General features: G+C 38.8%; 1 protein-coding gene across 1 annotated transcript in view; it reads left to right on the top strand.

Annotated features, from left to right (window-relative positions):
• LOC131944225 (uncharacterized) overlaps positions 1 to 10,927 on the top strand; it is a 16,735-nt gene extending 5,808 nt beyond the window's left edge. The window contains exons 4-12 of the mRNA XM_059304764.1: positions 1 to 21; positions 916 to 1,074; positions 2,867 to 3,041; positions 3,430 to 3,543; positions 3,925 to 4,066; positions 4,185 to 4,309; positions 5,348 to 5,446; positions 5,900 to 6,022; positions 10,803 to 10,927. The exon at positions 1 to 21 is cut by the window's left edge and continues 74 nt beyond it. Of these exons, the coding sequence (XP_059160747.1) occupies positions 1 to 21; positions 916 to 1,074; positions 2,867 to 3,041; positions 3,430 to 3,543; positions 3,925 to 4,066; positions 4,185 to 4,309; positions 5,348 to 5,446; positions 5,900 to 6,022; positions 10,803 to 10,927 (1,083 nt within the window). The remainder of the gene's footprint in view (positions 22 to 915; positions 1,075 to 2,866; positions 3,042 to 3,429; positions 3,544 to 3,924; positions 4,067 to 4,184; positions 4,310 to 5,347; positions 5,447 to 5,899; positions 6,023 to 10,802) is intronic.
• The last annotated feature ends 309 nt before the right edge of the window (positions 10,928 to 11,236 follow it).

Here is an 11,236-nt window from a genome sequence, read left to right as displayed (position 1 = left end):
GAGGTCAAATCTCAACTTGAGGTACGATTAGAAAACATACATTATTAAAAACAGTTTAGTTTTTTTATTTAATATCAGTTGACATTAACGAGTTGACGATTTGGCTCGATCATCCTTGTTGAGATGGACAAAAAACGTGTATTTTTTTAGCTTTGCCACAGAAGCGGCCGTGAGAAACTAAAAACTTAAACCTGAAAAGAATTCCGAAATTTAATATTTTAGAATCAATGTTATAAAACATGCAAATCAAGGAATCTTGAAAATATTTTTTAGTTTAAGGCCACATTTCTATTTATTTTCATCAAGCATGGGTTATAACCTGAAGTTTCCTTAAGACAATCTTGATTGGCTCTACAGGAACTACAGGAAATATTTTTAACACCTTTCGATTTTTTAAAGAATATGCTCATTATCGACCATTACATACTATTATTATCAGGTGATAAGTGTTCTGCGAGTTAATACCAAAATCATTAAAACATTGTAAGTTAACGCTCATTGTGGTGTTTCATTGTAAAAGGTTTGTCGTCCCTTTTCTACTTAGTGTGGCGTTCGTCTCTCTCTAAAAATAACTCAGTATGTCTAGTCAATCGCTGTTTTAGCTTTCTTCTTCTTCTTCTTCTTCTTCTTCTTCTTCTTCGTTCTAAATTTTTACTGTTTGAAAAGATCGAGCCATATCTGCCAGAGGGTTCAAATCTGAGGCTTATTCAAATTTAACAACCATGACCTTTACCGACTCGACCACGCCGACCCCTCGTTAAATGATCACCATCGTTATAGCCAAGTATAGTTCTTGTTATGTAACCACGACCTGTTTATACGATGTTAAGACATTTATTTTAAGACGTGTATTTATTATACGAAAGCCTAAGGTCACTGTATGAAATGACACTATAACTTTTTTATTGTATTCAGCTTGGGTCTCAAATCTATCGACGACCGCCAAGAGTAAATTGGAGTCCAAATTTTAATAAAACCGACACATTTACTCTAATTATTTACGACGTGGGTCTGCTTAAAGTTAGAGCATTTTGGAGTTCAATCAAGCAAAAGAATGGAACTTTTCAAGGAAAGGTAAAATAACTTTTTTAATAATTGTTTTTCTTTCTGTGTGTTAATCGAGAAGAATTATAGTTTTCCTTGAAATAAAATATGTTATCTGTGGGCTCGTCGAATGTGTCGGCTCGCAGAGTGTGTGGGCTCGACGTGTGTGTGGGCTCGACGTGTGTGTGGGCTCGCCGAGTGTGTGGGCTCGCCGAGTGTGTGGGCTCGCCGTGTGTGTGGGCTCGCCGAGTGTGTGGGCTCGACGTGTGTGTGGGCTCGCCGAGTGTGTGGGCTCGCAGAGTGTGTGGGCTCGCCGAGTGTGTGGGCTCGCCGTGTGTGTGGGCTCGACGTGTGTGTGGGCTCGCCGAGTGTGTGGGCTCGCAGAGTGTGTGGGCTCGCCGAGTGTGTGGGCTCGCCGTGTGTGTGGGCTCGACGTGTGTGTGGGCTCGCCGAGTGTGTGGGCTCGACGTGTGTGTGGGCTCGCCGAGTGTGTGGGCTCGACGTGTGTGTGGGCTCGCCGAGTGTGTGGGCTCGCAGAGTGTGTGGGCTCGCCGAGTGTGTGGGCTCGCCGTGTGTGTGGGCTCGACGTGTGTGTGGGCTCGCCGAGTTTGTGGGCTCGCCGAGTGTGTGGGCTCAACGTGTGTGTGAATGTCAGTGTGACAGTTAATGGGCCAATGTGACAGACGATTTGACATACAACGTAACAATGTGACACACAATGTGACACACAATGTGACACACAATGTGACAGACAATGTGACAGTTCATGTAAAAGACCATGGGAAACACAATGTGACATAAACTGTGACATAAACTGTGACAGACCGTCCGACAGATATGTGACATGATGTGACAATGTATAAATGACACATTGTGACATACCGTGTAATAGATGGTCAGACAATTGTATCACAGACTGTATGACTGACAGCGTGACTTTATGACTGACAGTGTGACTGTATGACTGACAGCGTGACTGTATGACTGACAGTGTGACTGTATGACTGACAGTGTGACTGTATGACTGACAGTGTGACTGTATGACTGACAGTGTGACTGTATGACTGACAGTGTGACTGTATGACTGACAGTGTGACTGTATGACTGACGGTGTGACTGTATGACTGACAGCGTGACTGTATGACTGACAGCGTGACTGTATGACTGACATAGTGACGAAAGTATGACTGACAGTGTGAATGTATGACTGACAGTGTGACTGTATGACTGACACTGTGACTGTATGACTGACAGTGTGACTGTATGACTGACATAGTGACGACAGTATGACTGACATAGTGACGACAGTATGACTGACAGTGTGACTGTATGACTGACCTTTTGACTGTATGACTGACAGTGTGACTGTATGACTGACATTGTGACTGTATGACTGACAGTGTGACTGTATGACTGACAGTGTGACTGTATGACTGACTGTATAACTGTATGACTGTAAGTTAACACATTACATTGCCACGTCTGACTATAGAAACCCAATCCAGTTCTACGTGTATAATTAAGAAACATTTTCTGGTCCATTTTTTGTTTTGAAGAACTACACACAACACATCACACAAACACACACCCTCACAAATACACCCACACAAAAGCTAATATTAAAAATATCATTCTGACTTCCGATTCCTAAACTTCGACATTATCATGTACTGAAGAATGTGTAACATTTTCAAAAGCTTATTTTGGTTTGTTCAGATGTTGCTTAAGGTAAACTTGGGATTCAATAATATTTGTTTAAACTTCAAAACACGCAATAAAAAAAAATCACATCTTTTACTGTGAAATACTTAACATTTTACAGACGTCCGCTTTTTATCAGCCCCCCGCCAACCCGTCACCAATCGTCAACCCGATATTGATTATCCTATTAAAAAAAGACATCTATGATTATTGGCACCAGTATAGAAAAAGGCCGACAAAAGAAACAGCCATTGCGGTCCGAGAGAAAATGATGACTATGTTCGGAGACGGCGCAGGTTGGCATTAAGAAATAACTTGTCGAGTCTAGGCATGTATGTGTATGTTTATGTGTATGTTTATGTGTATGTGTATGTGTACGAGGGTGTCATGAGGGCCAACTAGGGGGTCAGCTTCACAGATTTTCTTTCAAGCTTCTTTTAGGATGGGGGTGTGGGGCGTCGAAGTTTACATACCGCCTCCTCGAACGAAATAGAATTTATTTAAAAATTATATTCTTCAAACAGCGTGTGTGCGTATGTGTGCTTGTGTTTGTGTGTATTTGTGCGTGTGTGAAAACATGTGTTCGTGCGCGCTTGCATGAGTGTGTATGTGTGTACGTAAAAAACAACGACCTGCGTTGTACTTGTAAAAATCCTTACAAGCCGTTCTTCTATGTACATCTAGACGTGGTAGGCCTCCAGGTGTTTTACACTGACGGATCTTCTATGTTTGAAAAGTATATGGCTTGTACCGAGGGGTACATCTGTGACAAGACTTGTACACAGAAGTTTCGAGAATGTAAGTCCGTACATAAGAAAGTCTTGGGGAATAATATGTTTTCGTACATAAGAAAGTCTTGGGGAATAATATGTTTCCGTACTTAAGACAGTCTTGTGGAATAATATTTTTCCGTACATAAGAAAGTCTTGGGGAATAATATTTTGTACATAGAAAATCTTGGGGAATAATATTTTTCCGTACATAAGAAAGTCTTGGGGAATAATATGTTTTCGTACATAAGAAAGTCTTGGTGAATAATATGTTTCCGTACATAAGAAAGTCTTGGGGAATAATATGTTTCCGTACTTAAGACAGTCTTGGGGAATAATATCCTTATAACGTTTAACGTAATATTTGACGACAAAATTTTGACAAAATAATTATCTGTTCCTTACATAGATGCTGACAACGAAAAGATAAAAAATCAATTTGTTAATCTTGACTTGAGTGGAATTGACATGTACGTAAATATGTATTTCTACGCCTTCTTTGCTGGTGCTTTTGAAATCGATTGCTGCCATGGTATAAATCGTAACTCGAGGTAAACTATTATAAGGGAAATTATTGTTCCAAATTTTGAAATTTTAGGCTGTTTAAAAATGTGCCATAAAATGTAATGCGAACTCCTTGTTAATGTATTCCTGTCAAATATATTTTAGACCCGGGAGTCATCGGGGAATACCAGGCGATGATTTTAAAGTGGATAGCTATGAAAGATTATGTGAGTGGAAATGTCATGGCAACAGGGAGATCGAGATATCAAGCACTGAGTTGAACATTTACGGTAAATAGAAAAACTAAATAATCTGGACTAAGTGCTTACACGTTTAGCACTTAGATGAGCATTTATGCTAAAGAAATAAGTAAATGTCACAAACGTGCTTTGTTTTAATCATGTGGTCAAACTGCTCCTATGTCAAGCTTTAAGGAGCAGGGGCATCGTTGTCAAGGTAGGTAGTGCCAGGTCCCATCTTGCTGAACTGTGAGCAGGGGCATCGTTGTCAAGGTAGGTAGTGCCACGTCCCATCTTGCTGAACTGTGAGCAGGGGCATCGTTGTCAAGGTAGGTAGTGCCACGTCCCATCTTGCTGAACTGTGAGCAGGGGCATCGTTGTCAAGGTAGGTAGTGCCAGGTCCCATCTTGCTGAACTGTGAGCAGGGGCATCGTTGTCAAGGTAGGTAGTGCCACGTCCCATCTTGCTGAACTGTGAGCAGGGGCATCGTTGTCAAGGTAGGTAGTGCCAGGTCCCGTCTTGCTGAACTGTGAGCAGGGGCATCGTTTTCAAGGTAGGTAGTGTCAGGTCCCATCTTGCTGAACTGTGAGCAGGGGCATCGTTGTCAAGGTAGGTAGTGCCAGGTCCCATCTTGCTGAACTGTGAGCAGGGGCATCGTTGTCAAGGTAGGTAGTGCCACGTCCCATCTTGCTGAACTGTGAGCAGGGGCATCGTTGTCAAGGTAGGCAGTGTCAGGTCCCATCTTGCTGAACTGTGAGCAGGGGCATCGTTGTCAAGGTAGGTAGTGCCAGGTCCCATCTTGCTGAACTGTGAGCAATACCATTGAGAGAATAGTTTTACTATTAACGTGCATGATCTCGGATTGGTTCCAGAACAGGACAGTGTGTTTTGACTTGCATCTTTGCATTATAAAGTTGGGAACTTGAGGTTGGTAAATTAGGGTTGGCTGTATAGATTAAGGGACATCAGGTTGTTAATGTTGGGTTGGCAATATAGATTTAGGGACATTAGGTTTTTAATGTAGGGTTGGCAAGGCTGAACAAACAACCTGATGCTAGAATGACAATTATTTACAAACACTCATTTCAGGCGACAACAACCTCTACACATTTTTCGGTGTAGTCACTAACAACATGGGAGATTATCGTGTACAAACGATTTATAAGCTGCTCAACGTGAGACTTACTGGTAGGTTTTTTCATTCACTGAAACAATTTTGATCACCGCGTCTGATAGAATCATATTTTAATATTGGGTGGGTGGTAAAAATATAAGAAATCACCGTTATTTTTTCACTTGTAACACAATTTAACTAGTAAAAAAAAAGGGTCCTAGGTGCTTTGACCACAGGTGCTTTGACCATAGGGGGTTTGACCACAGCGGGGCTTTGACCATAGATGGGGGTTAAACATAATATATAGATTTTAAAATAGATATTCGAAATTGTTATTTTAACTTAATTTATGATACAATTAATACAATTGTAAACATGTTTCCTGAGAGTCCATTAATTGAAATTAGCATGTTCTAAAAAAGTCAATATCGATATTTTAGTTTGACTATATGTCGGTACATCTGTTTGACCATATGTCTTAACAGCACGTTGTAATTTTCCGTGCAGTATTCTGTATTGCTTCTCAGCTGGGTACTTGCTCCTGCGACACCTTTCAAGAAAGTTGTCTTTTGCTGTGTGCAGTCCATATGTGGACCTTCAAGGAAACGCCACATTGTTGGGTGACTTCATTGGAGGAGAGACTGAAGACTGTATTGCCATCATTCACAAATGCTATTTGTTTGTGCTACACAATTGCCAATAGTGTTTGTGTTTGATTCCAATTTTTTTAAATAATCCGTACCATATATGGACAAAGTGCTTGTTATGAAACGCCCGCATTGGACAAACCTCCTGTGATCAAAGAACCTCTGCTGCTAAAACACATGTGGTCAAAGCCCCTATGGTCAAAGCCCCTATGGTCAAAGCCCCTGTCGTCAAAGCCCCGTTGTGGTCAAAGCCCCGCTGTGGACAAACCCCTGTGGTCAAAGCTCCGCTGTGGTCAAACCACCTATGGTCAAACCCCCTATGGTCAAACCCCCTATGGTCAAAGCACCTGTGGTCAAAGGTCCGCGCACCAAAAAAAGCAACTAAGTCTTGTCAAATTTATATAAGTTGTAGGTGATTAGCTATTGGTATATGGTGAATGGTTAATGACAAAGATTTGTAAAGAAACTCAAAATAGAGCGGAAACCATCGTCTCCCTGTTCTAAGTCACTTGTTAAGACATTTCATTTTGTATCCTAACTGGTTTGTTCGGGTTAAAGATCTCTCCTGAGGGTGTTCAAGTTACTTTAAAGAGTCTCTTCATGATGTCTTGTCTTCTCTGACATCTGATGGAGGAATTGCCTTTTTGTTATTTGTCTTCTTTTGTAGTGGGATGGATTTTCCCGACTGCTACCAGCAGGAGGTCTAGGTGGGGGAGGGGATCTGTAAGCCAACTCACTCTCCCCACCTTTAGCATTATATCCTAGACGTAATTTCCTACATAACCTGCCTCTCTTGATATATAAGTATACCGTACCATGTAACTAGCAACACAATCGGGTTAGAACAATTTTGATTAGAAGTTTCAAATTGTGCAATCTGAAAATGACGTAACAAACAAGATTCCCAAAACACAACATGTGGCTGAATAAAACATTTGACTGTTTAAAAAAGATATTTAAAAAAAAATGTGAGTATGACCTGGAACCCTCAGTATCAATGTTATGCTCATCAGTTTTTCAAATTGGAGTATTTTGTATAGGAACAGGGCATAACCCCCACCCCCTACCCCAACCCCGGCAATATCCCCCTGACATCCCCACTCCGACATTACCCCCGGAGTAATTACTCCCCAGTCAATTAAGCCGGAGTGAGCACTTAAAGATAACATTCAAAAACAGGCCGAATGTAGGAATGTAGGCATGTAGAAATGACTGCTAAGGTTTGTTCCCCAAGTCAAATGAAGCAGGAGGCATATTTTTCAACAGCGCTTGTCAGTATATATACACGAATAAAGCATCGTTAAATGTTAAAAATCATGATTGGGTTAATAGCCTATTCCCCCATGTCCTCCGCCCCCCCGCCCCCCGCCGAGTGTATCGCATAACTCCTCTTTCTTTTCCTTCCTCTGGTAGTGCATTAGTGGGCGCATAGCATTTCACCGAGCTCATGAAGTGGTACCGAGATTGTCTCCCATGGTTTCTTCTGGTGATATCATAAGAGCCCTGAGTGTGTACGTGGTCTTTACCCTAATGACCTTAAATAATTGTTTCTCCTGTGGCCTGGCCGGATTGGCTACTGCCGTTTTCACCGTGCGATCTCCTTTATTATTATAGGGTTCTGATGTGTATGTGTGTGTCTGTAAACACGATAACTTGAGTACCATTACAGCTAGGTTGCTAAAATTCATAAATAAGTATCAAATCAAATTTATAGATCCTTATCAACTTTTCAGCGATTTCTGATAACCCGTAGTGGTACTTCTTCTACTTTCAATTTTTTAAAAGCTTATAACTTGAGTACTATTTCAGATAGATAATAGAAATTTCACATATAAGAAAAATATCTAATTCTCCTTTTTCAAAATTTTGAGTAACTTCCGTTAAACTGAAGTAGTAATTTACGCTATTTCCGATTTCTTTAAAAAAAAAAAAACGCATGTAAATTTATTAAGTACTAATAATATTCCGCACTATTATACATATTTTTTGGCGTTCACTTGGTGTGCAATTCTTTTTTCTACGTGATTCTATTCTATTTTTAAAAGTTTAAGTAATTAAAAATGGATTAAACATATTGTCTATATCCCGAGTTGCTTTCCCCTTAGTGTTGTACTAGCCGTTGGTACCCGTTACACGTGAATTATCGGTCTATATATTTTTAATGGTATACATTTTTTACTTTCTCGTATATACGAAGTATAGAGAAAGTATTGTAATCGTGCACAAAAATAACATGAGATTTTGACAGTTTTCACCGTTTTACTCCTCAGTCCTTCATCACATCCGGAGTATAGAGGACTTATTTTAATCGGGCAAAAATTATAAATACAAATATATAAACGTTTTGGCGTTTTATGCGTTATCGAGTCGTAAAAACTGGACTTTGCAATTCTGTCCATATGTCTGTGTCTGTCTGTGTGTAAACACGATAACTTGAGTACCGTTACAGCTAGGTAGATGAAATTTCATATATAAGTATTTTATCAAAATCGTAGATCCTGATCAACTTTTGAGCGATTTCCGATAACCGGAAGTGGTACTTTTTCTACTTTGAATTTTTCAAAAAGCCTATAAGTTGCGTACTATTTTAGATAGATGCATGACATTTCACATGTAAGTAAAAGATCTAATTCTCTACTTTCTGTCAAATTTTGAGTAATTTCCGTTGATCGGAAGTAGTAATTTACGCTATTTCCGATTTCTCAAAAAACGCATGTAAATTTATAAAGTACTAATAATATCCTGTACTTTTATACACATTTTATTAAGCGTTCACTAGGTGTGGGACGGAGTGGTCTAGCGGTAGAGAGCTGGACTGCTAACCCGTTAGTCTCGAGTTCGAATCCGAGTTCAAGTCAGTAGACCGTCCCTGAGTCCACCCAACTCTGATGGGTACCTAACTCCTGTTAGGGAAAGTAAAGGCGGCTGGGCATTGTGCTGACCACACTATCTCTTCATATGCCGAGGTCACAGAAACAAGTGAACTCTACTTCACTTGCCCCATAGGCCGTCAGGTTTGAAAGGGAAACTTTTCACTTGGTGTACAATTCTTTTTTTTACGAGATTCTATTCTATTATAGAAAGTTTATGTAATTAAAAATAGATAACAAATATTGTCTATGTCCTGAGTTGCCATCCCTCGTAATTTTATATTAGAATATTCGAGAAAGTTTAGGGGAGATCACTCCCGGTTTATTTAGAAGAATCTATATATATAATTCTCTTCTGGGAGCCGCTAGAAAACAAGCTGTAAACGCGCTCCCTCCCTCCCCACCCCTACATGGTCTTAGTGAGCTGTGTTCACTCTAAATGTTTACAAGCAGAGCCAACGATTTTAAACGTAGGGGGGGGGGGGAGGGGGGGGAAGGAAGGGGGGGGGGTTATGGTCCTTAACGAGCTACTTATAGTGTTTTAAAGAAATATTTTCAGTGGCAGCGTTGGTACTGTCGAATTCACAAATTATTAATTACTGAAAAGTAGAAAATAAAACAACTAAATAGCGGCGTATGTTATGCCGCGGGCCGGCTCGTATTTTATAAAATAGTTATTGGTCAAAACGCAATGTGCTTTTCTACAGGTTTAACGATATTAGTGACAAAGCAAAGAAATAACTAAATAGTTAAAAGTCCGACAGATTTAAAATAACATAGGCTACTAATACCTATTAGAAAAAATAAAACCAAAGTTTATACATAATTATTCAACACAACACCATATTAAATGCGCACATTGATTAAAAGACTTCGTTAAAAACCCCTCTTTTCAATGATATTTATGTTGTTTTTTAAAGTAATTTGTATTAGTTTTGGCTAACTACAAAATAAGTATTGTTGCATTTTTCTATTTTTAAAAGCAATGTTTTTTTTTTGTATAAGTGTTATTTTAACACTGACTTTACACCAGGCAAAATTTTTTTCCCTACTCATTATTAAAAAATAACAAGTTGTATTAACTGAAATCATGTATAGCATACATTTCTATACTATTTTGATTGTTAAACAAAAATTAAACTGTCATAGCATGAGCTGATATATTTTGAGAAGTCACAAAGTACAAAAGGTTAAACCATTTATAAATAATTCATGTTCTGATGGGATTAATTTTTTTTTACAGAAATTGAAGACTAATTTTGAAATTCTAGAAGCTTAGTACTACAACTGTTAATAAAATTACTTCTTAAAAGTTAAAAAAAAAAAAAAAAAAATTAGTTTTGGCCGAGGAAATTGTATTAATTTCATAAATTACGTCTCGATAAGTAAATCTATAGATCTAATTCAAATAGTTCATTTCTTCGTATTCTAAAATTGGAAGATGACGCCATTGGTTTTGTGTACTTTCCGTACTTCAAACATATGACATGTGACGTCATCGATATATGCGTTCTTGTCCCAACTATAAGCACTTCCGGTTGCATAATTAAAACTGTTTTTCTACATTTGAATATGCCTTAATTTTATTTAAAGAAGAAAAATAAAAAATATTGTGTATACATTTAAAACATCTAACATATTATTTTCAACCAAAGTCCGTATAAAGTTCTTCATATATCACTGCATATTCTGATGTGATATCCTGCGAAAATATTTTGCGGACAGAGAGAGAGAGAGAGAGAGAGAGAGAGAGAGAGAGAGAGAGAGAGAGAGAGAGAGAGAGAAAGAGAGAGAGAGAATTGCGCAAATGGGCTTTTATATATTAGGATAAGAATATTCGAGAAAGTTTAGGGGAGATAATTTCCTTTTATTTAATATATTCTTTGTTATGAATAAAATCATTTCATTACCAGACATAGATCCAAGAATTGAGGGCAACGATGATTTCATCTTGATGGGTAACAGCACGAAGCGGCTGTTTTTCTTGCTGTTCTCATCGGTCGACCAGCAAAATGGTGAACCTTCGTCTGACAGGTAGCAAGTGTTAGTGTTTCATCTAATAGCTGGCAAGTATCAGCAATGTAGTTTCTCACATGTATGCAAGCACTTTACGCATAAGTGGTTGTTTTTTTTATTTCTCGTATACATAGATTTTGACAAACTTTGACGTTTTACATCTTTCCAAAACGGAAAATCTTGGTTTACAAATTTTGTCTGTTTCGGTTATGTTGAGGAAATTTCATATATAAGTATTATATCAAATTCGTAGATCAGTATCAACTGTTGAGCTATTTCCAGTAACCGTAAGTGGTATACATTTTACCGGTTTCTCAAAAACCAATAACTA

The sequence above is a fragment of the Physella acuta genome, unplaced genomic scaffold (assembly GCF_028476545.2).
Source record: "Physella acuta isolate Inbredline_101_S28 unplaced genomic scaffold, ASM2847654v3 ptg000486l, whole genome shotgun sequence".
Lineage (NCBI taxonomy): Eukaryota > Metazoa > Mollusca > Gastropoda > Physidae > Physella > Physella acuta.
This window is presented reverse-complemented; position numbering and strand designations above follow the sequence as displayed.